Genomic DNA, 26,455 nt, shown 5'->3' with positions numbered 1-26,455 from the left:
GCTGGCTGGCGTTTGGCGTTCTGATCTAACGCTTCCCTTTGAAATCTACCCCCTCCTTTTTTTTTTTTTTTAAACCAGGTATGATGATGTCAAACGTGATGCTGATGCTACAGTTACAGACACGGCCCCTGCTGGCGCAGCCTCTCTGATTCTCTCTCCCTCTCTGCGTCCAGCGCTGGGCTTTTTCAGACAAGTGCATCTCCTAACCAGGTCACATTTCAGCCACGACCCACTATCCGTCTGTCACCGGAGTCAGACCGCAGGAGGACTGAGGAAGACGACGTGTGCTTCGCCAACTGCGGGGTGGGAGGAAGGACATTAAAATACTGCAGAAGTCAAGACCCCCAGGTCAAACCCAGACCACGATGCGCGCCCCGGGCTGCGGGCAGCTGGCGCTGCCGCTGCTGCTCCTTGCCGCAGCCGCCCTGGCCGAAGGCGACGCCAAAGGGCTCAAGGAGGGCGAGACCCCCGGCAATTTCATGGAGGACGAGCAATGGCTGTCGTCCATCTCGCAGTACAGCGGCAAGATCAAGCACTGGAACCGCTTCCGAGACGTGAGTCTGCAGGGCCGCGAGGGCCGGGGGCCGGGGGCGCCGGTTTAGGGAGGGAGCTTCGGAGCAGAGTCCCCGGCGCCGGGAGCGGCGGCTGCACGTCGCAGCCACGGGCTCCCGCAGCCCAGCCGGCTAACTGCACCGCGAGTAAACAACGCGCACCCACCGGGCTCCGGGCAGCCGTCGCCGTCACAGCCCGATGCCCCCTCCTCGTGTCCCCCAAGACCCGGTAGCCGGCGGGCTTGGGACCCCCCCAGCCCCACCCCTGCCCCGGGCAAGTCCTGGGCGAGGAGTCGCTCCGGGGGCGCGCGCTGGCGACAGGATCTCTCCTGCAAGCCAGGCGCGGAGAGGGGTGTAGGATGCAGGGGTGGGGGTGCGCGGCGGAAGGAGCGGGGGCCCTGGCTGCGGCTGGGCGGCTGACTTGCTCCCCTCCCTTTTTGCAGCGAGCCGCCCCCAGGCCTGCCCCGAGCCGGGTGGATGCTGTAGGCTCCACATACGGGGCACTGCAGAAGGGGCAGGTCTGGGTGGGGCCGGCGGGGAAGGGAGCATCGTCTTGCGCGAGTGCCCTCTGTTCCCACCTTGGGCTTTGGGGGAGGGGGAACAAACGGGGACAGGGCTCTTGGCTGGAGCTTTGAGGTGGGGAGGTGTGTGTGGGGGGGGGGGGACGGGTACTAGCAATCCTCATAAGGCGAAATGGTGAAAGGTGTGTCCGTGATGCGGGGCGGGCGACGGCTGGGAAAATACCCGAGGCCACCTCCGTGCAGCGGCGCGAGCACGAACGAAGGCTGGTTTTCCAGGACCAACCTTTCATTGGGGAGCCCAACCCACAGCAGGAGGAGCGGCTCCGATCCGGAGAGAAGACACCGTAGCCCTATGGCTTGAAAAGCAGAGGGGAGAGGCGAGAAGCTGGGCCTGGGGGCCCTTGGCAGACGCCCGCCGGAACCCCGGCGTAACCTTGGGCCGAACTTTACGAGGTGGGGGGTGGGGAGGCGGCTGCGGAGGAGCGGGCGCACGTTGTTTACGGGCACCTGTAGATCAGAGGGGAAACCGGAGGCGGCGTTCCCCGAGGGGGAAGTGAGAGTGAGGGGAGGGAGGGCAGAGGGCGTGGCTGGGACCCGGAGAAGGGGGCGGGAGTGTGAAGTGGAGGATGGGCCCGGATGCGGCGGAGGAGACGGGCTGGTCGCCAGACCTGGCGCTCTCTGATGCCGCGTTCTCGGAAAGCCTCTTCTACGACCTCGGTTCTTGCTCCTCATTCCCCAGATTCCCTCATCGGACCCACCTAGTACAACACAGGCCACACTGTGACCTTTCTCGTCTGCTTTTAAGTAGCGTACATCCAGAAGTTCCTTAGAAATGTGTTTAAAACAGACATGCTTCATATGATACATAGCCAACTGATGGGAAGAGGCAGAGATGCGGATTTTAATATGTTTGTAAGACAAGTGGCTGTTTCTCTCCAAAGTCAAACTGGTAGGTTGTAATTCATGAGAAGTAATCCACGCTGACAGGTCTTTGGGCTGAGGGGCCTGGGCCCCTAGTGGGCAGCTTGCCCCGCCCACAGCTGGGCCCGCCAGGGAGCCTGGAGCAGCAGCGAGGCCTTTTCCGCGGCCCCTGCGGGTCCAGCACAGATGAGCTGCAGTCTCCTGCCGCTGCCTGGGAAGCAGCCTGGCCACAGCAGCGAGGGGGCGGCTGCAGGCTGACCCATCCGCAACTGATCCAGGCCTCCCTCTGACTCCCTGGCTGTTTGATATTCCAAATGCGGCCGGTGAAGGTCAGAGGGAAAAGAAATGCTTAATCAAAACCCTGTAGGTTTAAAAATAAAAGATGCCTCCCCACCTCCCTTCCTCCACCTGCTTCCAATAGCCAACTCTGTGGGTGAGGATAAATGACTGACTGCTTGACCCCCTGGCACAGGGCTGCCCACCTGTCTCCCTGTATTAGTGCCAACCTCTTCCCCTTTCCTCCCATGCTCATCAGAAGGAAGGCAGCAGATTTGAAATTCTGCAGGACCTCTCCCCGTGGGATTCAGGTAAAGCTTTAGGGCCTGGGGGCCCCGGGGGCATTTTATAGGGCAGATTTCCTCTAAAACCCCATTTAAGGTAGCCCTGGCTGCAGGAGGACAGGGTCAGGGAGAGAAGGAGGACAAGGAAAGCTGGGCAAGAGGGTCTGGCTCTGGGGATTCATTGGCAGCTTCTGCAGAAGGGCAGGAGGCTGCTAGCTCAGAGCCACTGCATTGCATAACCCTAGGGATGCCACAATGTGAGTGGCACCTCCTGGAGTAGTGCAGTGCACAGACTGTACACAGGGGCTCTGTCAGCACTACAGACACTTCTGATCTCTCCTCTGTTAGTAGAGGCCCTACTTCCCACCCTAAGGGCTGAAGCCCCTCTAGTTGGGCACAGTAGCCATTGGGCTTTAAGTGCATTTCATCAGGCTAGCTTTCTCGGAAATATGCTGCTTGGCTCCTCAAAGGAGAGATAGGAGTTTTTTTGAACCTCTAAGGCATTGCCAGGTTGAGCCAGAACCTTGTTCACAATCAATCAAAAAATGGCCCGAGGCTCCCAGTTTGCCTCATAGAAGGGAGGCAAGCAAGAGGATTGGAATATTCTTGGGGAATAGGATCGAGGAGTTGACAGTGTGCGTGAGGGACGTGTCTCATTAAATGGTGTTGACTGAACTGAGGGGGGAAGATTGAGGGAATCGTGTCGACGGGGTCAGGAGAACGTAGAAGAGGAAGAACGCTTGGCCAGTTGCTCCAGTGTGGAATTGGACTGAGCTGGTTAGGGGGAGTTAGTCGAACACTCTTTCTCTGAGCTCTGGGATTACAGAGGAGGCAGGATTTACCAGCGGAGTAATCTTCCCCTCCAGTGGGCGTGGGCCTCTCGCATCCTGTGCTTGGGTAGATCTCTTCTAATGCCCAGTGCCCTGCTGCCAGGGAGGAGGGCATTTCATGTCAGAGGAGATGGGGAGGTTGTGATCCAGCTGTGCCCTACCCTGGGTAGGCCTGGGCTTTTCAGAGCCCAGCTCTCCAGTGCTGCCATCTCCGGATTCACCCCCTGCAGGACTGGATGGGATTTTACTGCAGGTCTTTAGAACAAAGCGTCCAGGGCCTCATAGACAGGGATGCGCACTTGAGAGGAGACAGGCCCATTACACAGCATTCTTCCGGGCAGCTTCCAAGAGGCTGGCTAGGCAGCACTGACTGTTCTTTTTCTTCTTGGCTCTTCTCTACTTTGCTCTCTACTCCCATTAAATTTTAATGTATTTCTGAGTGTCTAGCACAGTGCTTGGCACCCAGGAGGTACTTAGTTAATTTATGTTGACTCAGTGATTGTTGATTGCAGTGAACGCTTACATCTGCCAGTCCCTGCAGTAAGCATTTGATCTGTATTGCCTCTCATGCCCTTCAGCAACCTGTGAGATAGTTATCATTACTTTATAGTCCTCCCATTTTATGGTTGAAGAAACAGAGGCACAGAGAAGTTAAGTAACTTATCCAAGGGTCAAATAGCTAGTAAGGGGCAGGGCTGGGATTTGAATTCAGGTCGTCTAACTCAACTCTGCTGTTCAGGGAACTCTAGGCCTAATTCTTAGTGAAAGTGGGAAGGAGTCTACCCTGGCTTGTGCCCTTTGAGCCTCCAGGCTGCCCTGGGCAGAGCAGCACCTCCTAGGAAGGTAGGCCAAAGCCTTCAACATCTGTCGCAGTCTGCTCCCAGCCTGCTCCTCATCCCCTGGCCTAGTGACACTCCAAAAGCAGCTGTCCACCCAGGAGAGACAGGAGCGGAGTGTGCTGGGAGAGCTCTGTCCTGGGAGTTGGAAGGCCTGGGTTCGGGTTCTGGCTCTGCCACTGGCTGGCCATGTGATGCCAGGTATGTCACATAACCTCTCTGAGCTTCGGGCTGGGAGACTGAAATGAGTGCATAAACATGGAGGCATTTTGTTAGCGGGATGGAGGGTGTCCATTTCACGTAATGCTCTCCAGCCCCATGGGAAAACTACCAGCTAGATTGTCATTTCTGGGGCTAGCCCACGCGATGCTTTAGTCCCCGTGAGAAAGATGGTGATGTATGTCCACTAACTCATTATTACTGCAGGTCTGAGCACCTCCCGAATGCCAGGGGCTTCACCACGATCCTGGGGTCTGGCCCAGGCAAATAGTGCCTGCTGCCTACTTAGGATTCTCATGTTTTTAGGATCACCAAGCAGGCCAGTAGCAAGTTTTAGCTACAAAGGGACTCCCTTATTACCACTCCTCCACTCTCCCCGCCCCACACGCCTAAAGTAATGCAAGTGTAGGGATGAGCTGCACAGATGTTTGTAGATCAGTGTGGGTGTGTGAGAAGAACCCAAAACTGGGTCAGAATGGATTCCACAATTGGGGTTTGGGATGGGAGGGTGGGTCCTTCCCTGGCCTCCTCCTCCACCCTGGTTTCGAATCCTCTCCCACACTGAAGGGGTTGGCATCTCCCAGAGCAATGTCAGCATGGTGAGGGACTCTTGAACACCCAGTGGGGCTCCAAGCCTTGAGAGGAAAGGGAGCGAAGAGCACTCTTTGCTGGAGAGGCTGTCATATGCTCCCCTCATCTTCTAGACAGTCTGCAGAGCATGGCAAGCCAACACCATCCCCTCCCAGTCTCCAGAAGGTCAGAGGCTGTCTGGAGGAGTGGAAGAGCTCCGGCCTACCCCAAGCCTCAAGGGCCCAGGGAGAGGGCTCAGCTTATCTTCCTTGTGAGAGGACAGAACTAGTCATGTGACCTTGGGCAAGCCCCTTCATATTTCTGGCCCTTGATTTTCCCATTGGTTTAATGGTCAAGTTACACAGAATAATCTTCAGGGCACATATCACTCAGTGACTCCAGGAAGAAAGCACTGGAGCCCATCAGCAGTCCCTCTACCCACAGACACACCCCGCCTCTGCCACAGCTGGGCAGCAAGTCTTTGGATTTAGGCAAAGGATTTTCTTTTGCTCCTGAGGAAGTACCTGTGACCAGATCAGGGTAGGGTATTAGCCAGACATGGAGAAACCTGAGAAACGGGGCCTAATGGCATCTTGGGGTAAACACAGGACTGGGGACGGGCATACTGCCTCTGTATATGTTTCCTTGCAGGCATGATGTGAATCTTCTTAGGGCTGTAGACAGGGGAAATGTGTGCGTAGGCCTAGGCCTGGACCCAAAGTTTAGACACCAGTGAGTCTGACCTTGGCGGGCAGACCTAGGTCCAGATGGGGGCTATGGGGGGATGTGGTTCATGAAATGTGCCAGCCTCTGACCCCCTGAGGGCTCAGCCAGCATTCAGTTGCAGGTGTAGCCCCTTCCTTAGGGTTCCTGCAGTATTTACTGGCCGTAAACTCATTTGGTACACGTTGGTGCTGCCTCGTGGCATCACTTACACTTTGGGCTTATATCTCAGGAGTCCTTCTGCTGATTATTTTTAACGTGTGTTTATCATGTTCCTCCTGTGGTAAGCCCCTGAGGGCAGGTCTGGGAAAAGACTGACTGTGTGTCTTACCACTCGTCCTCAGATCACTGCACGGGGTGTTTGTGCACACAGTAGGGGAGCAGAACCATGGAGCCTCAGCAGCATTAATCACTAAGCCCCCACATTTGACAAATGGAGAAAGACCCAGAGAAGGGCAGGCTCCTGAGAACCCATCTCCCCTCACAGCCTCATGCTCTTTCACCACACCATGCTTGTGTTTCCTCAGCTTCAGTCCCTGGCGTCTTCCTCAGAGATCCCTGGGATTTAAATCCTGCCCCCAACTCATGTTCCAGAAGGGAAACCGAGGTCCTGAGACAGCTCAGAACAGAACTCCAGGCCCCCCTCCCCTGTGCTTCTCCCTTGTTCTCTGCCCTTTGTGGATTGCTGGGGCCACCTGGAGCAGAAACCCAAGGACTAGGGTAGTGGCCTGAGCTGCCCCTGGAGTAGTGGAGAGATCAGGCTTGGGGGAGTCTGGGGTGGGAGGACGTTGGTGCGGGCATACCTGAGGCTGGGTAGAGCTCCTGGCATGCAGGGAGTGATAAGTACATTTTTGCCCTCCAAGAAAATTCCTCTGAGGGGAGAGGAAGTGGGAGGCAGGGAGTCTGCCAGATGCCTGTCTCCTTCTGTTTGTCCAGACCTAACCCATAGCCTTCGCCACTCCCACTGAGAGAGGAGCAAATATCTGACTGCCCCCCTTCCCAACCTCCTCCACACGGAGGACACTGCCTCCTCAAGATGCCTTCTGCCTGGGCTTGTGGTGCGGGTGTCAGTCCTTAGCTGAGAAGGAGGCCAGGTGGCCCCCACTTCACCTCTCATCATTCCTTCCTGGTCCCTCACTCTGGGCTCCCCAGCTGTTTGCAGGGAGGGGAAGGGGGCGGCCCCAACCGCAAGTTCCCCTACGCCTGGGCCTCCTCCATGGACTGGGCGCCATCGGAGCCTCCGTTGCCTGAGGAATGAGGCAAAGATAATGCTGGCGACAGGGCCTTTCAGAGGCTGAGAGAGGCCTGGCCCATTTTCATTTTAGAGGTTCTTAATTTATTTTTAAAAAATGAATAAATGCCATAACAGGGTTACAAAACTTGTGGTTCATTTCAAGTTTCTTGATGAACATCTTTCATCCTGTCAGTAGATCTTCATTCAGTGATGTCAGAATCTACATTTGAGGCCCCCCTGTGACCATGAGCACCAAAAGCGCCTGTTGCCCACCCCTCCCCCAGGCTCCCACCATGTGTGCCGAAGAACCTGCGCTTCATTGGTCCTGTTTCATGGCTTTTGAAAGTACAGAGCTTCACAGTTTACAGAGTGCTCTCTCAGCCATCATCGTGCCGAGTCCCTCCGAAGCTCAGGGAGGAAGGCAAGGGGCTCATCTTCATTTTATAGACAAGGAAGAGGGGTCCAGAGAGGGCAAGACTCTCTAGCCCAAAGTCTTGTTGGCAGTCAGAGGCAAGGCCACATGGGTACCCCGTGCCCTGATTCCAGCCCCAGGGGGTGCAAAGAGGCAGGTGGAGGTTTACCCAGGTGGTTTTTAGCTCAATAAATCAGGGCCTTGGGGGGGCTGCTCTTCCTTTACTCAATTCACTGCTGTGTCTCATCCTCCCCACCAGATGGAGAGGCTGAGCGAGATTGGGTTAATTCAAGCTGTGAAGTGAGCGGGTGATTTGGGTGCTAATTAAAATGGCAGGAAGTAAACAGCACTTGGAAACACCCAGCATGTGCCACCCTAAGCCCAGCTAGGCCTGCACACTCACCACCATCTCTCTTCCAGCTTGGCACAGTGGGCCCGTCTCCATGGCAACCAAGCCGAGGCACAGAGATCAAAGCAGGAGATGGGTTAGCTCCAAACCAGCCCAATCAGGAGTGTGTGAAGGGGTTTCTGGAAAATGCCTGGAGAAGGGGGGCCCCCGGGTGTCTTCCCTCACCACTGCCAGTCCTCTTTTCTGGCTAAAGGGACCCACGAGCTGGGATTGGGCCTCCTTAGTCCAGCCCCTGGCCTGGGGCCTTCTTCATCTGTTAAAGTTTGTGGGTTTATGGAGCAGTGCAGAGTCCTGGTTAGGGGCACAGATTCTGGAGCCCCAGTTCTGGAGATGCCAACACTTTCCTGCTGTGCAATTGATGTATGATCCTGTGTAAGTCAACCTTCCCAAGCCTCAATTTTATCACCTGAGAAATGGGGATAATAATAGTAATTTTCTCTATGGTTGTTGTGAAGAGTAAATGAGCCAATGAATGTAAAGTGCTCAGATGATGCCTGCCACCTGGGAATTGCTGAAAAGCTGTTAGCTGTTATTTGTAGCATTTTTACTAGGTGCTAGGTGCTGGGCACAGACAGATGAACTTTATGTGGTCTCTGCCCTCAAGGAACTACCATCTAAATAGGGCAGAAGCAATGACATTGCTTGGTGTAACCGGAGCAATAATAAACTTCTACAGGTGCAGTAGTCCTGAAGGAAAACTGGATATGATGCGCATTAGGGAAGATGATGCCCAAACTGGGTTTTGAAAGATGAATAGAAGTTCAGGGGCTGGATGCAGACACGTGTTCCAGAGGGGGAAGAAGGCTGTGCCGAGGGCTGGCCGTGCTGAAACATCTGCTGGAAGGACACGGGGCTGAGGTAGCCGGGAACAGGTCAGGAGAAGATGGACTCTCTTCTGTAGGTGACAGGGAACCAAGGAGGGTTTTTAAGATATAATATTTACTGTGGCTTTTTCTCTTCATTACAAAAGTAATACATATTCATTGTAGAAATTTTTGCAACTTGGAAAAAAGGCAGAAGGATGCCAAAATTCTCTGTATTCCTATTTGCCGCCCCCCCCCCCCCCCCCCGCCCCCCAACAAGAGGAAACCACTGTTAACTTTCTGGTACAAATCCTTTTTACCTACTCACCTTTTTTTTCTTTTTTTAAGATTTTATTTTTTTCCTTTTTCTCCCCAAAGCCCCCCGGTACATAGTTGTATATTCCTAGTTGTGGGCCCTTCTAGTTGTGGCATGTGGGACGCCGCCTCAACGTGGTTTGATGAGCAGTGCCATGTCCGTGCCCAGGATTCGAACCGACGAAACACTGGGCCGCCTGCAGCGGAGCACGCGAACTTAACCACTCGGCCACGGGGCCAGCCCCTTACCTACTCACCTTTTACATTTTTTTTTTCAAAATGAGTGCAAACTGTATATTCAGTGAAGGATTTTAATGAGGGAGAGATGTGATCAGAACTGTGTTCTAGAAAGATCCCTGTGGCTGCAGTGGTGTGGAAGATGGGTGGGGGCAGGGAGACAAGAGAGAGAGAGAGATTGCAGTAATGGAGGCCAGGGTTGGTGAGGCAGGACCAGTGGATGTGGTGAGGGGAGGACAGGCTAGAGAGAGATTCAGGAGGTGGAGTGGACGGGATGGGAAGACAAGAGCTGGGCAGAGTCTTTGGCTTGATGTCATATAATTGGAGAGGATGGTACGATATGTGCTTTAAAGGAAAAGGCCTGGAGTTGGAAGTCAGGAAATTGGGTTCCAGTGAGTCTGCATTGAGCATCTGCTTTGTGTGAGGTGCCCTCAGAGTCAGGAAAGTAGCTGCTCTTTTTCATCCTTGGGGCCCCATCTGAGAGGTGAAGGAACCAGAGCAGATAAGAGCATTAGACATAAGATGCAGTGCTGGAAAGACCTTAGCCTGAGAGCTGGCGCAGTGGGCTCCCTCCGCAGTGGGCCCACTCAGCTGCCTGCTTAGCACGAGCAGGAGCTCTACTGGAGCCAGCCAACCCAGGAGATCCCAATGGGCTCGGGTGGCGCTTGGGCAATGGAAGGTTTAAGAAGTTCTGTGGGTGGTTCTAATGTGCACCCACATGGCACAGAGGGGAACACTTAACAGAGGGGGAAGTGACTTGCCAAGGATGCACAATGAGCCAAGGTGATAGCAGACTCCAGATCCAAAGTCCTGTCCACGTCTTCCCCTGCCCCCTTCTCTGAGCAAGACTCTGCTTCATTCTCAAGAGACCCCCACATCCACGTAAGGTCAGGTCAGGAACAGGGAGTCCTGGCTCAGCTCTTCATCTGTCTTGTGGCCTTCAGCTGGTGCCTCTGCCTCTCCAAGCCTCAGTTTTCTCGTTTTTTATGGGGTTGATCCTATTGGTCCTGCCTGCTTCACAGCATTGTGAGGATAAAAGGAAGACAGACACATAAAAATACATGGAGAGGACTTGATATAAAAGCACCATGAAATACAAGCCAGGTCCACTTGTACATTCCAAAAGTTTTCCAAATGCCTGCTCTGTGCTGAGCATCGCTGGGTGCAGGGGAGGTCACGCTGGTTGTACTAACCCGGTAAAATAGATGTGTTCACCTTTAACCCAGAACTTTTGATCTCAGCCTATGATCCATCTCCCCTTGGGCCTGGCCCTTGCCCCAGCATCCTAGAGATGGGCTCTTTGAAATCCCTCTTTCTGAGGGGAGGATATGATCGACTGGCAGCAGAGCCAGGACAGAAGCAGGCCTCCTGTTTCCTGAGAAGACCCTGGTGCCTTTACCGGAATTTCTCACAACTGCTAATGGGCCCACTTGGGTGCCATAAATAGACACTGCTGTGTTGAAAGGCATTATTTGCACTTGCCAACAAACACCTTTTTCAGCTTATAGACAAGCCAGCCCACAACTGACCTCAGGGTCCCCCACGTGTGTCCCTGGGCTCTGCCCCTGTGCCAGTCAGAGGACTTCCTCATTGCCCTTTCCCCTCCAAGACCCCTCGGAGCAACTCTCCTCACACCCCACAGGTCTCTGCCCTCCTCGTGGTGACCTCTCTCTTCTCCACTTGCAGGGGCCCCTCATGTGGCCTCTCCTTGCCGGTTTCCTGCCCCTTTGCCATTTTCTCCACCCAAAGTCTGTGGTCTCTTCTTCTGCTATAACAGCTTCTATTTGTTGAATAATTTCTGAACACTGGGTACCCTGAAGACACCACCTCCTTTAATCTCTGAGTAGTCCCAGGAGACAGGTGCTGAGCGCCTAAAGGTCAAGGTGCTTGCCCAAGGTGTGCTGGTAGGGAGAGCATGGGGATTCTGTGTGACTCCAGGGCCTCTCTCCTCCTCATCCCCCTCTGTGACTGGCTGCTCCCATTCTCTTGGGAGTGAGGGTCCTGGGATCCAGAACCACTCAGGCCTCCCTCCACCCCACCCACTGCAGTGAAGACAAAGAGCTTAGCTAGAACCCAGGACAGCACTTGTATACAGAAGGGACTCAATCCCTGCATGCTGACTCCAGGGGAGAAGTCTTACCCATGCTCTGTTGGGGGGGTGGATGGAGATGGCTCCCCACCAGGGCTCTAACAAAGGGGCCGGAAGGTGAAAGCCCCTTTCTTAGAGCTCCCTCTTCCCTTACCCCACTTTCCCCTGGATTTCTGATCAGAAATTCTTGGTCTTGACTTTTGAGAACCCATTTTGTACTGAGTCCCAAAGGCTTCTTCTCATAGCCAGATTGGAGGTGAGGACCGAGGGTGGGGCCAGAGCATGGGAGTGAGCAGGCACCGAGGCCCCAGGGCCCTCCCCACTCCGGTGCCCGCTTCTGAGGCACACAGACCTTGTTGCTTGGGGGCAGGTGACTCACACCATCCACTTGCCCCATGCTCGTCATAACCTCATGGCCACTCCCCTCCAGGGAACAAAGGAGCACATGGGAAGAACCCACCTTAATGGAAGCCAGGGCCCTACTTTTCCCCTAATCCTTGCAACCCTGGCCTCAGCCGTTTGGCCACTCTCAGCCTCCATTTCCCATCTGTGGTGGAGTGGACACTCTCTACCCTGAGCAGTTCCTGGAGAAGGAGTGCGTCTGGGCTGGCTTCCTTTGGCTCTAGCAAGCGAGGGAAATTGTGCCTCAGTTCACTGTCAGCAGCTCTGCGGTCTCCTTAGATGCTTACCCAGGGGCTCAAGAGGGCTCAGGCCAGGCCATGTGGAACTGGGTGGGTGCTTGAGCCAGGAGCCTCGGCTGGCCTGTCTGGTGCCCCAGGGGCCGCCCAGTCCAGGTTCCCTGGAAGCCCCTCCTGAGGCTTTCCTCTTGCCTGCTTCTGGGCCCAAAGGCTGCAGGACACTTGGCTGCTTGGACATGGGGTTTGGGGAACAGGTGTGGGCAGAGTGAAGGGGGAGAGAGAAAAAAAAAAGAGAGAAAGGGAGATGGACAAAGAGATTCATAGAGACACACATGACAGCAAGACAGAAAGAGAGAGCAGAGCCAGTGCAAGCCAGACTCTCACAGGGCAGGGGTCTTCTGGTCTCCTGCCCTCCCCACTTCCTTCCCATCCCACCTTGCCCTCTGTCTGTGGGAGCGACAGGAAGGCCAAGCACGAGGGATGGCCTTGGCGCCCACATATGAAAACTGGAGGTTGCTCACAGAAGTGGGCTTTGTTACATCCTTTCTGGATAAAAACCATCTGGCATAGGGTGAGCTGCCTTGAAGTGTTCGTGTTTCCTATGCACACCCAGCATGCACTGTTGCTTACACATGTGTGCATGTAGGCACGTGCTTACGTACCAGGACACGCATACTTGCACACATACATGCTCTGGAATACATGCCTGTGAGCATGCATGTGTGCACCCAGAGCCTGCACAAATGCACACAATGTACAGAAGCACACTCTCAGGTACACACTTGACCACAGTATGCCTTACCTGGCAGTGATGCCAGTTGTCTGCTTGGCTCTGCCTCCTTTCTGGCCTTTGCCCAGGAGGCCATGTTGATAGCCTCTTCCTGATGCCAGTCAACTTCCAGAGGGCTCTTCAGAGGCCCCAGAGCCCTTGGGCTTTCAAAGCCCTTGTGGTTGCCCTCCTTTGTGCTTGTTGTTGCACCAATGTTGGTGCCTTCTGGTGCAGGATCCCCCAGTCCTCTTCCCCCAGACCTGACAGGTCTGGCCCCTTCCTACCCCTATCCAACAGTGTGGAGGGGTCAGTTATGCAAGGCTCCTTGTGCCCTTCTACCCTCAGCTCCTGGAGCCCCATCCGGAGGGGGCCCGCAGCTGGCTCCTTAGCACTGCTAGCCTCCAGTCCCAAGAAGCCTCTCCCTGCCTGCCTGGTAGAACTTCCACCTGGTCACCCTGGAGCTGTTTGCTGGTTTTCAGCAACTGCCTCTGCCCCATACGGGAAAGCAGGGACACCAGAACAAGTTGAGGGTTTCATGCCAGGGAGCTAGGCTGGGTGGGAGCCACTCTGCCTTTGGCCATGCTGGGGTCCACAGGCCCAGGGGAGGCCCTTGTGGCTTGACAGGGTGAGGAGTAATCTCTTATGTGCCTTAGGTCTTGGAGACTGTGTGTTGTAGCCAGAAGAGAGGTCTGTGCTGGGCATTGGGAAACCTGGGTTCTGTGATGGTGGGACCTGGGTCAGGTCATTTCCCATCTCTAGGCTTCCCAGCCTTGCCTTCACACGGGTGGGGCTGAGCCAGATCACCTCAGAGGGCCTTCTCAGGATCCTCTGAATCTGAGGATTTGTAGCTAGACTATGGTAACTGAGGAAGCCACTGACATTGGGAGGGACAGTGGCTCCCCTTTCTCTCAGTGCACCATCCGAACTCTGTAGGGAACTCAGACCTTGAGTGGAAAACAGTTCCTGTGCAGCCTGGGAGAGAGGCCCTTCCTCCCACCTCACTCACATGGTGGGCAGGTGTGAAAGAAGGGGACTGCCAAGGGAGGGACCCTGGCAGAGGACAAGTGGCATTTATGGCACACCCAAGGCACGGGCCTGAGAGCCACTGTTCCCAGGCAGCATGGGCCCCTCAGACACCTGTCCTGGTGATGAGGCCAAGGCTGGGCTGCTGGGACCAGCTTCAGGGCCTGGAGTGAAGCGGTGGGCCATGGGCCTCACCCCTACTGCTCCTAGGGCCGTCCCTAAGTGGGCCCTGGCCTTAAGCTCTCTGTGGTGAAGACATAGGAATACTGTCCCACCATTGGAGGCCCTAGGGGTCAGAGGACTGTAGCAATCAAAGACCATTGCCCAGCACCCATGGCCACATGATGAGGCCTGGGGAGCCCTGGGACCACATGGTCAGGGGGTGGGCCTCCCACTGAAATTTCCGTCTCTCCTTCTCTCCTCCTGCTCCGTTTCCCATGGCTGGCTGCTGCTTCCTGATCCCCAGGAGGTAGAGGTAAGTGTTGCCTGGGGCTCCAACGCGTATGGTCCCCCAACAGCTGCATACCCCACTCTCCTTCTCTCCCTCCACATCCTCACCCTGACTTCTCCTTCCCTGCAGCATCTAGTGTGGGATGAGGGGAGTAAGGAATGTGTGGGAAAGGCTGGAAGGGATTCTGGACATAGGTTTAGAGGGATAGAGGTCTAGGTGAGGCAGCTGGCAAGGCCTGGGTGGACAGGGGTCATCTGGGCAGCCACCAGGATGGTGGCAATTTGCATGTGGAAGCAGTGGCCCAGCCCTCTCTTCTCCCTGGCCCTGGAGTTGAACCTTGATTGACTCTGGGCTGAATCTTTGCCCTTCCCTTCTCCCCCACCCATCTCTGTCCTTCCCTAGGATGACTACATCAAGAGCTGGGAGGACAATCAGCAGGGAGATGAAGGTAACATGCCCCTCCCAGGTGGGGGAAGGTGACTGATACTGGTGAAGACTTGAGACCAGAGGGCAAGTCTGACTCTGGCCTTGGGGGCTCCTAGGGCAGCCAGGTCCCATGGGGGTGGGACTTCTGGACTGAGGAGCTCTGGTTATCAAGGACTGCTGGAGAGAGGGACTTCCTAGGTGAGAAGTGGGGCTGAGGACTCCTGGGCTCTCTGATACCGATTCCCAGGTGACCTGTGTCCCGACCCTATGTCCCTGCAGTCCTGGACACCACCAAGGACCCCTGCCAGAAGGTTAAGTGCAGCCGTCACAAGGTGTGCATCGCCCAGGGCTACCAGCGGGCCATGTGCATCAGCCGCAAGAAGCTGGAGCACAGGTGAGGGGCTTGGCGAGGTTGAGCCCCGGGGGTGGGGTTTGCTTAAAGAGCAAGGGCTTGGCTGGCCCTCTCCTATGTATTAGTTACCTATTGCTGTGAAATAAACTAGCCAAAAACCCAGCAGCTTAAAACAACAAACATGTATCACCTCACACAGTTTTTGAGGGTCAGGAATCCAGAGGTGGTTCTGTTGGATGGTTCTGGCTCAGGATGTGTTATGAAATTACAATCAGGATGTTGGCTGGGGCTGCATCATCTTAAGGCTGGAGGATCCATTTCCAAGTTCACTTACATGGCTCTTGGCTCTAGTCACGTGGACCTCTCCCATGGGGATGCTTGAGTGTCCTCACAACATGGCAGCTGGTTTCCCCTAAGGCGAGCCATCCAAGGGAGAGAGAGAGCAAGGAGGGAGCCACAACGTCGTTTTGACCTAGTCTTGGAAATCACACCTCATTACTTTGCTACTTGTATTTGTTAGGAGTGAGTCACAAGCGCTGCTGCACTCTAGAGGAGTGGATTGGGCTCCATCTTTTGAAGAAAGGTGTGATGAAGAATTTGTGGATGTATTTTAAAATCACCATACTCTATGAGATCAATTACCAAACAGTGTGGGACCCAGGGAAAGTCACATCTCCTCTCTGGGCCTTGGTGTCCGTATCCGTGGGACAAATAGGTTGGACCAGCTAATTTGAGGTTCCTTCCAGCTCTGACATGCAACAAGTTCACGAAATATTTAAGGCTGTAGCTTCTGAGGCTGGCAGAGGAGGGAAGGGGTGAGCGGTATTTGGGACCTTAGCTCCAGCCCAAGGACAAGACCCTACCTGGCTCCACGACCCCCTGAAAAGGTCCCATTTCCCTCCCCGCTTTCCTGAATCATAAAATCAGGGACCAGAGACTTAGGGTTGCAATCTTAGATGGCTGCAGGGGCCTGGCAAGTCATGCAAATGCATGAAGAGAGCTCAGTGACAGACCACTCTGGTGAGCCCAGCCCTGTGGAGAGAGGGCAGCTGTTTCTTGGCAAGGGCTGATTATGGCTACGTGGGAACGCAGGACCAGGACTGCCACATCTTCCGTGTGACTAAGAAAGGCCAGGAATCCAGGTTTTTATGTGAACTCTTCCATTTTGTAAATGTTGGTGAATAACTCAATTAAAAACAAAAACCTATTGTGGCCAAAGAAAGTGAGTCAACAGGCCAGATGTGGGCCACAGGCCATCAGTTTGAAACCTCTGGTTTGGTCTGACCACTTATGGAAGGTGCACCCACCTTTTACGTCTTACAGTCAGACCTGGAGTTGCTACATGAAGGCCCTGGTGGACTCAGTAAAACCTCGAGAGGGGAAGCTGGGGGTCTGTACCCTGCCAGAGGGTTCCACCTGTCTGAGCTAGAGGAGGGTCTGGCTGGGGGGAGGGGGGAGGGTGGTCAGGGGCAGGAAGGTGGCTGCAGCTCCAGCTTCTTGTTGGAACTGGTCTCCTGAACCTTCTGTTCCCCTGTCCCTCTCTTGTTTTGGCCTCCATCCCTCTGCCCTCCCTATCTCTCTCCTGTAGGATCAAGCAGCCAACCCTGAAAGTCCATGGAAATAAAGACTCTGTCTGCAAGCCCTGTCACATGGCCCAGCTCACCTCCATCTGCGGCTCTGATGGCCACACTTACAGCTCGGTGGTGAGAAGCCCCAGCCCCAGGTGGTGGGGGAGGTATACCTGAGATCACAAGAAGCGGAGAGGACGACTCATCTGGGGCCTCCTCAGGGGCTCCCAGTGCTGACGTGGGGTCACATGCACTTGGACAGTGCATTCAATATGGCCAACCATAGTAGGGACACCTGAGCCTTGGGCTGGGGCTGCCTGAGAGTCTGAGCCAGACCGTGCTCCTGACCTCGGGCAGGTGTAGGTAGCTGGTGGGGCCTGGAAGGCTCAGGTGGGCAGGTAACTGCAAGTCAGAATAAGTGAGGTAAGGGCCTCAGGAAGGTAGTGAGGGCTATGGAGGGAAGGAGCTCTGTGGTCCTGTTGTTGGGGGGTGAAGCATGGAGCTTCCCACAGGCAGATTCCCACATGGAGGGGATGGTGTTCACCAGCAAGCACCAGGCATTCTGGGGCAGGAGGAAATAATCCTCCACAAGACGACTAAGTGTGAGGGAACGATGGTTGGGGGAACCAATTCCCACCCTATGGGATTTTTGCGAAGATTAAATGAGACGTTATTTGTGAAAGCATTTTATAAACTTTAAAGTACCATAGAGATGCAGGTGCTAACTGTGAACGCTTCTACCAGCACCGAGGGGTTGGGAGTTGCTTGCGTTTTGGACGGCACTGACTGTTGGCTGGGGTTGGGCTCTAGGGCCTAGGAACCCTTTTGGGGTGAGATGCAGATTTAAGAGCCCCCCGCTGTGGGTGATGATTGAAGTTGGGGAGGAGATGAGGTACCCCAGACAAGAAAGAGAAGGGAGAGAGACAGTAAGCAGGAGGCTGAGGGCAAAAGCTGCACTGAGGAGGCGTGACGGGGAGGGGTACGAAGGAGATGGGGCCGACAGAGGGAGGAGAGGGGCGCTGTGTCACACAGCCCCGGGGCAAAGCGAGCTCTGGGCAAGAAGCTGTGGTCTGAGGGTTGTGCCCTGTCCTCTAGGGAGGTAGAGGTCATCAGGAAGTCTGGCTTCCATCCCGGCCGCCTGGCTTTGGGCGAGTCACTGGGCCTCTCTGAGCTTCCATGTTCTCTGCTGAGCACGAGAAACACAATTCCTCCCTCACAGAGCTGTCGAGGACCAAGTGGGATAACGTAAAGTGCTGTGACAACCCGCTTCTTATTAGCAGTCATCTCACAGGGAGAAACCAGACACGACCAGGGGAAAACGCTTTCAGGGCAGGCGTGGATGAGCCCCTCTCAGAAGCTGGCTGCAGCAAACAGCTGCGGGAGAGGGTTTTTAGAGAAGGGTGGGGAATTAGCAGGTGTTCAATAGCTGGTAGCTGTTTGTTATCAAGAGAGCTAAGCAGAGCCCACTGGAGTGACTATGGGAAGACCAGCCAGCAGCCAGTTGCCCAGGGACCAAGGGACTGTGGTGAGGAGGAGGACAGGCCGTGAGTGCAAGGAGGGGGTGGGCAATAGACAGCTCAACAGGGCAGGGGTGTTGGGAGGGGGTGGGGAGATGGGTGTCCTGGGAAAGAGGAATGTGTAGAGAGGGCGGGCCGGTGCAGAGGGGGGTTCATGGGAGACTTTGATTCCCTGGGACCCCCCTTCGTGGGCCTGCTGCTCCTTACCACTGTGTGCCCATGGACTCCAGAGGGACTAGGAGGGCCCCTCCAGGCTGTCATGGGTGCTGTCCCTCCTGTCTCCAGTGGGGAAGGCAGATGTGGCTGCCCTGGTGGGCTTGAGGGTGTCCCCAGCTTCAGGGACCCATAGGTGAGCCCCCCGTCACCCAGGCCCACCTCTCTTCTCATGCAGTGTAAGCTGGAGCAGCAGGCGTGCCTGAGTAGCAAGCAGCTGACGGTGAGATGCGAGGGCCCCTGCCCCTGCCCCACAGAGCAGGCTGCCACCTCCACTGCCGATGGCAAACCAGGTAATGAGGAGTGCTGGGCCACAGCCAGGCAGGGGGGCCTCCTTCAGGGCTATGGGATGGTAAGAGAGGTTTGCAGAGTGGGAGGGGAGAAGTGGCAAAAACAGGGACAGGCCTGAAGGACCTGTGGGGCTGGGGGGCCTGGTTAACACACAACGGGAGGGCTTGGGCCTCAGCCACAGGGAGGCCCACACTGTGTGCTTTTAGTGCAAGGGAGGGAGAGGAGGAAGAAGGGAGAGGGAACCTCTGATTTCTAACCCCCCCTTCCCTCCAGCGTCCCTGACCACTGCCCACTGTCCTGGCCTGTAGGGCAGCAGCCCAAGCTTGCTGCTTCACCTCACCTTCACCCTCCACCCCCTTCTCCCTCTTCTGCCAGCTGCAGAGACCTGCACAGGTCAGGACCTGGCAGACCTGGGGGATCGGCTGCGGGACTGGTTCCAGCTCCTTCATGAGAACTCCAAGCAGAACGGCTCAGCCAGCAGTGGAGCCAGCCCGGCCAGTGGTATAGGAGCTGGTTGCTCTGCCTGGAGGAGGGAGGGGAATGGGGCGACAGGTGTGCACTGGGGCCAGCCTGCCTTGTGCTCTCTCCTGCCAGACTCTGAGCCCCTAAAAGAGCCTAAACCCCAGAACTAGAGGAGGTAGGCTTCAACCAGACAGGAGGGAGTCGGGTTAGCTAATAGGGAGAACTTCTTAAGATGAGTAGAAGGAGCTCAAACCCTTAGATGGGGAGCCACGGGAAAGTTAGGAATTATTTTCCCTGAAGGGCTTTCAAGGCAGGGTTTTGAATGGTTTAGGTGCAGTCCTATGTAGAGGCACAGGGATGGATCTTCAGCCATTCTTGACATTCTCACCCCCATGGTTAGTTCCAAACTGCCCTGACCCTGAACAGAGAGGGCTGGGGCTGATGGAGAGGTGGAGGGATGGATGGACAGATGGATGGAGTTTTAACCTTGAGCATGTTTAAACCTTGGCCTTCTCCCCAGGGCTAGACAAGAGCCTGGGGGCCAGCTGCAAGGACTCTATCGGCTGGATGTTCTCCAAGCTGGACACCAGTGCCGACCTCTTCCTGGACCAGATGGAGCTGGCCGCCATCAACCTGGACAAGTACGAGGTCTGCATCCGCCCCTTCTTCAACTCCTGTGACACCTACAAGGACGGCCATGTCTCCACTGCTGAGTGGTGCTTCTGCTTCTGGAGGGAAAGTGAGTGTCGCCTCCTCAGTGGGGCCCTGGCCTTCCTGCACGGGCTCTGCCCCTCACTCCAGGCTCTCTCTTTGGGAGTCAGCGTGGCTCCTGCTTGGCCACTCCCCAGGCCCAGAACTTTAACAGCTCACCCACTTGCTGCACTCTCTCAGCACCTCGTCTGCAGAGCCCAGGAAACCAACACTTTAACTCCCTTCCTTGGCAGGGATCCCCTGAGGTGGATCCAGATGTTGTGGGTCCTGAAGCTTATGCACTTTTGGAGGCCTTTTTAAAGAGTATTAAAAACTGCAAATGTAAGATTTCTGGGGCCTCTTGGAGAGCCTTGGAAAGGGCTAAGTGGTCCTGAAGCTGAAGCTACATTGGCTTTCAATGATTACACTTTTGGGCACATCTCACATTATTTGCCCCAAATATGTGATTACATAGGTGATCATTAACCTTAGAGACATGGCGTCATTTGCTAGCTTTATATATCCTGAACCAGAGCTGGACATGTGCTCAGAGATCATCTAGGCCGAGTGGCAACTGTCATCAATGGGGAAACTGAGGTTCCCAGGGGTCAGCTGATCTGCCCAGCCCAGAGGTGGGGCCCGCCCCCGGTGGTCCGCCTGGGTCCCACTGTGGTCGTGTGGTAGAAGCAGTACAGCATCCACGGCCCCAGGCTGAGGCTTCTGTTAGGGCTCCACCATGTGCTGGTTTGGGATCCTGGGCATGGAATTGAATCTTTCCTGAGTTTGGTTTCTTCATCTGATTTGGGAGATAACAATACCTACTCGGAGACTGTCATGAGGAAGGACTGAGAAAATCTGGGTGCAGAGCACCATGTAAATCCCAAATCCCTCTGCCAAGGCAGAGTGTTTTGATGAGTTTTACTGGCCCTGGCTGCCCAGCCTTCCTGCTATCTGCATCATTCCAGCACTTTACTTTCCAGGCCTTTGAAGTTCATTCCGTCCATTCTGTACAGCAGCCTTCTTGGGCAGGAGGCTGGGAACTGATAGCATTTGACAATCAGTCAGGCCTCCACATGGAAGCACTGGGGGACTTCTCAAGGTCACAGATAAGTTAAATTTGGCTGCTAGTTATTTTCAGGCTTCTGGCTAACATTTCCTCTGGTCTTATGTTCCCCTGGGGCCTCTCCCCCTGGGGTATCAGTGTGTTCATCCCACCTCGTCTTCTGAATCCTGTTTACTCATTCCATGAGTCCCCAGTGGAGATGTGGGCTTCTTGGTGGACCTCAGCCCGTCCCACAGCCATGGAATGGCCTCCCCTAATTGGAGCCTGGGGGTTTTGATCCCACAGAGTTCCTGAGTCAGCTTTGCAGACCTTGGAGAGATCAATGCATCCCATGCCCACTCGGGGGCAACCCCGTATCAGGGCCTGGGTTTTTTCATCTTGCAGAGCCCCTTGCCTGGGTTTCTAAGCCTGGGGTGCAGTGAATCCTACCAGCAGCCTGGGATGGCCCCCATCAGAGGCTGCTTCTCTCCCCACAGAGCCCCCCTGCCTGGCAGAGCTGGAGCGTATCCAGATCCAGGAAGCTGCCAAGAAGAAGCCAGGTGAGGGGGCTGGACTAGGCACTCAGGAAGAGGCAGGGAGGGGTGCCCTGGGGTCACTCTGAGGCCCAGAGGGACCAGCCCCTGGTCATATGGAAGACATTGAGCCCAGAGGAGGCTCAGGGAAGGAAGACAGGAGAGAGAAACTCCCTTCCAGTTTTTGTTCTCGTGGTGGGACAGTCTCCCAATCAGCTCTCACCGTGTTCTAAGCACAAATTTTGTGCCCATTTATGCTGGGGCTGGAGGTTGGATGCAGAAGGTTCCTAGAACCCTCCATTCAGTAAGAGTGTGTGCAAAGCTTGGGGGAGGCCCCTCCAGAGCAGACGCTCACAGACTCAGCAAACACTTGAGTGCCAGCCCTGGAGAGACACAATAGACCCAACCCAGGTCAGAACCGAAGGGCAAGACAGCCTGGTTCCTGGCCTCATAAAGCACACAGTCTCCTTGAGAAAGTACAACACGCAGTGGACATGCCAAGGAGACGGAGCTCCCAACTGTGGCTTGCATGTGTGTTATGCTGAGGGAGAGTACAAGTGGGCAGAGGTTAGCCTGGGGTCAGCGAAGGCCTCTCTGGGGAGCTCGCATTCAAGAGGAGACCTGAGGGATGAGAATGAGCCAGCCAAGCGCAGAGCTGAGGGCAGGAGAAAGCTCAAGGTTCCTGGGGAAGAGAAAGAAAGGACGCTTGTGGCTAGAGCGTGGTGATTGAGGGGCAGATAGCTCCCTGAGAGCACTTGGCATTTAACTGCGCTGGTGAGACCAGCACGCGTGAAACCAAACACTGGAACTGCCCTGCAAAGCCACATTGACCACAGGCCCAGTGGCCTTCTGTGGTAGGCATTAGCACTGCTTCTGCCAGAAAGCCACCGTCTTCCCTCCTGGAAGCAATCCTCTCTTGTCTGTAGTCCCCAAGCATACTCGCTTGGCCTTAGGGCACTCATCCTGTGGCGCCGGGGATTATCGTTTCTGTGTGTCTCACCCCCCTAACTGGGGAGAGTCTATCTCTGAGTCCCTAGAGTGATGGTCTCAGAAGACATCTGTGGAGTGGACAGAGGAGCTGGAGGTCTGGGCCCTGAGGGCAGGTCAGAATCAGAGGGGCTGAAAGGAGAAACCTGGGCATTCCCGGCGGAGGAGGCCAGGCCAGAGGAGCAGCTGTAAGATCAAGGGTGTTGAGCATGATGAGATCAGGTTGGCTGGCTTACAAGACTTGGACCATGGAGTCGGGGAGACATGAAGGCAGGTGGGAGCCATCTTGGGGCCTGAGCAGGTCATCTAGGGAGATGGATTTTCTCGTCTCCAGTCAGTCGAGCTGGAAGAAACACTGGAGCCTGGCCCTGGACATCTAGGCTTGTTGGGTGGTCAGTACCTGGGCTGGCTGGCTTTGGTGGGGTCTGGACCCCTGCACGAGCGCAAGGCTCCAGGGCCACCTCTCTGGAGCCCACCCCAAAGCTCCTCCTCTCACCCTGCTGGGCCCTGTCACATTCAGGAATCTTCATCCCAAGCTGCGACGAGGACGGTTACTACAGGAAGATGCAATGTGACCAGAGCAGCGGTGACTGCTGGTGTGTGGACCAGCTGGGTCTGGAGCTGACTGGCACCCGCACACACGGGAGCCCTGACTGTGGTAAGGGCTGGGCACAGCATGGGGTGCCTCTGCCCTGAGCCTGGGAACACCCGGGTGGGGGCCTGGCTCAGTGTGGCAGGGTGGAGAGGCGGCCAGCAGTGTCCTAACCTGCCCCTGGGCTTGTTCGTCTCACAGATGACATCGTGGGCTTCTCAGGGGACTTTGGGAGCAGTGTCGGCTGGGAGGACGAGGAGGAGAAGGAGACAGAAGAAGCGGGCGAAGAGGCTGAGGAGGAAGAGGGGGAGGCGGGCGAGGCGGATGACGGAGGCTACATCTGGTAGATGGCCCACGCGGAGCCGTGGCAGGCCAGGGTGCCAACGGCTGGGGGAGACAGGCCAGTAGAGACCTGGACTGAAGCAGGCAGCTTGCAAGTGGATCCAGAAAATACGGTCAGAAGGACCCTGGCTCCGGTGGGGAGGACTGAATGTATGAGTGTGCACAACACGCGTGTGGCATGTACGGCTGGGATGTATGAATGAATGTGTGTGTGTTTGTGTGGCATGTGCTGACACATGTGTCCTTGGTCCACACTGCTCCTGGCAGAGTGAGGCACCCAAGGGCCCCTTCAGTCTCCTTGTAGTTGTTTTCTTTTCATTTATTGTTGGTTTTAAAATACACACATTCTCGCACCGCAGGGTCAAAACTGATGAAATGAGATGCTCTCTCCCACGCCCCCTAGCCCCATCCAGCCTTGCCCTGACTTCTTTGCCCTAATTTGCTACCCTTGGCTCAACCAGCCCTGCCCGTGCCTGCCCTTCTCCCTCCCCTTTCTGGGGTCAAGCTCTGGCCTGCAGGCATGTTCCCCTTGCAGACAGGAGGGAGGGCAGGGAGCTGTCTGCTCGCTGGGGGTCCTCACAAAACTGGGCCAATTTGGCTGTGACACCCCCACCAGCCTGAGATGAGGTGGGCTGGGACACCCACCATAGCAAGCCCCTTCCCTTTGTGGGCTCCCTAGCATTAGAGAAAGTCTCCTAACCTGAGCCAGTGTGACCAGCAGTGGCCAAGAAGGAGCCGGGATTGTGGGGGTTGTCTCAGGTGGGGGCCTAGTCTGGGCTGCTCCCTTGGAAGTGGTCGATAAGCTCTGCCTGGCCCTGTGGGGTGCTGCACCTGCCCCCATCCCTCTGGTTGGTCCAGTCCTGGGGCCTGAGGATCAGGCCTGGGTTTTGGCCAGGGGTGTGTGTGTGCCCACCTCCTTCCTGATCCCTTAACTAAATGCTTTCCTCCCACCCAGACCCATAGAAAGGGTTGTCCCTGAGACCCTGTGAAGGAGGAGCCAGGGAAAGCTGCAGACCTTCTGCTCTGCAGGACTGTGATCTTTCTCCATCTCTCCTCAAGGGAGAGGCGCCCAGGGGCCATTTCCAGCCCCACACCTCTCAGCCCCTGAGGTTTCCCTCTTTCCCCTCTGAGGGTCCCCTGGGCTGCTCTAATGGAAGGTCTTCTCCAAGCTCTGTTTCGAAGCCCTAAAGTATTCAGGAGTTGTGAAAAGTCAGAGGGACAAGACTGGGGCAGCCAGAATCCGAGGCCACATCTCACTATTCCCCCAAATTTCCTTATCAGGTGGGAGCCAGGATTGATGGGAAAGTGCCCCATATATGTTTTTTCCTAATCTGTCCAGTTCTCCCTGTTGAAGCAAATTCCTTAACACCTTTGGTGAAGAATTTCTTACCAGAATGTGGGCCTCTGATGCCCTCTGGTGCATGATGAGTGCATGTGTGTGTGTGTGAGTGTGTGTGAGCCTAGGGACCATGTCTGGGGGCCTGGGATGTGAAGAGGGGCACCCTCTGTGCAAGGTGGGCAGCAGGGTGTGGGGCCTGCATGGTGAGGTTCCCTGGGCAAGGCTCCCAGCCTGGCTGTCCCCGGCTTCTGTAGCATCTGCTGCGTCTTTGGACTTTATGGAAGAACCTCACCTAGTCCACCCCTTTACTCCACCCTGGAATCAACATCTTCTAAGCCGTCTCTTGGGGGAAATAATGGAACTCCAGTTAGCCCCATGAATCACTTCTCATTCCGCAGCACAGTTCTGATCGCTAAGGTGTCTCGCTGTTCCAGATCCCCCGCGCCCTGTCTCCCCCACTTCCCTTCCCATCCTCCTTCCCCTGCCCCCGCTGGTCCCCACACTCACTTCAGGGAAATGCCTTCTAGCATCAGCCCTCTGCTCTCTGAGCAGCCGCTCCTCTCACTCAGAGCTACTTGAAACTTCCTGCTCTTGCTAGGATGGGAGTCTGTCTGTCTCTTCCCTATGTCCCAGCTCAGACCTCAGGAACTGTCCTCCTGGGGGTGCTCTGGAGGATGCTGGGGCGTTCTGGGGTGGGGAGGCAGATGGAGAGGGAGGGGCACCCCTTTCCTCTCACTGTTGCCTTCCCTCCTGGGGGGCGCGTGCTCTCCCTGTGTCTCTGGGTCTTCTGGTTGTGCACATTCTTATGACCTTGTAAATATGTTGTAGAAAGAAAGCAAAAAGCGCTGAACTAGACCCTGGTGGGACTCAGGGGTCCAACCTTGCCATCTCTGAAGCCCCCACACTGCTTTTCACTGCATTCTAAGACAAGGCTAGACAAAGCAACTTGTTCCCAGTGGGCTAAAGGCCTCCACGTGACTTCGTGCCAGACAAGCTTGAGGTTTCCTCGTGGGCAAAGTTGCAGGGTAGTCCTTTCCTGGCTCCTCAGATTTCTGCCCCTGACCAAGCTGCCTGCCACCCAGCCCCTCCCTGGTCCCTCTACTTGGACTTCCTCTCTGCATCCTGTTTCCACTCCTCTTGCTTGGGCAGGCAGCAGAATTAGGGCTGCATGGAAAAGAAGTCACCCAAATTTTAAAGGAACAGTTTCTTGCCTGGCTCTGGAGCTGCCCTTGGCTACCGCAGGCCTCCTTACCCGTGGGTGCTGGGAGAGATGGGTGTGTCTAAGATAGGGTAGGTTGAAGCTGGAGAGAACAAATGTGCCTTGAGAGACCAATCAAAGAGGGTCCAAGGGTGATGGGGGAGGAGGCACGGCGTGGGAGCTCAGGAAGGAGGGAGAGGGAGATAAGCTGAGGAGAGCATGATGGGGCATCATGACTGCCCACCACTGTCCCACTGGGACTGTGACCACGTGGGGTCATTGGTCACCCTTCCTCATGCCAGCCCTCCTGGTTTTATTGGGCAGGCCACCCACTCAGCCTTTCATGAGCTCCATCTGCTTCCAACTCCACCTCTGAGTGCGTGGGTCCATTGGGATCAATGTGGGAACCCTCCATTTCACCAAAGCCTCACCCTCAGCCCTTGGGGAGAATGAATGGCTAATCCACTGATGCCTGGCATCACGAGGCTGTGGGCTGGCAGGGGTCAAGGGAAGAGACACTAGGGGTGCAAAAGGAGACTCGAGACATCCTGAGGAAGTCCCAAGCAGAGCAAACTGCTTTATAGCCTGAAGCCTACTTAAACTGTGTTATGTGCAATAACTGAGCTTAGAGTTAAGAATTGTGTTCCAGTGCTTGGATTTCCGTCTGTATATTTAAGTGCTGAAATCGTATCAGTAATTTTAGATGTCTTTAAAAAAAATCGAAAAACAAAGTGTTAGACCGTGTGTGTGCATTGAGGGGCACTCAAGTGTCCTGTGGATCACCCTACTTTC

The 26,455-nt window shown here is 55.4% G+C and overlaps 1 protein-coding gene across 1 annotated transcript; it reads left to right on the top strand.

Moving 5' to 3' along the window:
* The first annotated feature begins 219 nt into the window (after positions 1–219).
* On the top strand, positions 220–26,213 carry SPOCK2 (SPARC (osteonectin), cwcv and kazal like domains proteoglycan 2). The gene is made up of 11 exons (XM_014840283.3): positions 220–554; positions 14,127–14,135; positions 14,514–14,559; positions 14,817–14,931; positions 16,478–16,592; positions 18,366–18,480; positions 18,854–18,979; positions 19,461–19,679; positions 21,170–21,232; positions 22,713–22,850; positions 22,986–26,213. The coding sequence occupies exons 1-11, from the start codon at positions 366–368 to the stop codon at positions 23,129–23,131; spliced, it is 1,281 nt and encodes a 426-aa protein (XP_014695769.2). The 5' UTR covers positions 220–365; the 3' UTR covers positions 23,132–26,213.
* Positions 26,214–26,455: the final 242 nt, after the last annotated feature.

Source organism: Equus asinus, chromosome 2 (genome assembly GCF_041296235.1).
Source record: "Equus asinus isolate D_3611 breed Donkey chromosome 2, EquAss-T2T_v2, whole genome shotgun sequence".
Classification (NCBI taxonomy): Eukaryota; Metazoa; Chordata; class Mammalia; order Perissodactyla; family Equidae; genus Equus; species Equus asinus.
Note: the sequence above shows the minus strand (reverse complement) of the source record. Positions and strands in the feature narration are given on the sequence as shown.

Coding starts and splice junctions, on each gene's coding strand:
- SPOCK2 (XM_014840283.3), top strand. CDS start 366: ATGCGCGCCCCGGGCTGCGGGCAGCTGGCGCTGCCGCTGCTGCTCCTT. Junction 14,560..14,816: donor CAATCAGCAGGGAGATGAAG/GTAACATGCCCC, acceptor ATGTCCCTGCAG/TCCTGGACACCACCAAGGAC. Junction 14,932..16,477: donor CGCAAGAAGCTGGAGCACAG/GTGAGGGGCTTG, acceptor TCTCTCCTGTAG/GATCAAGCAGCCAACCCTGA.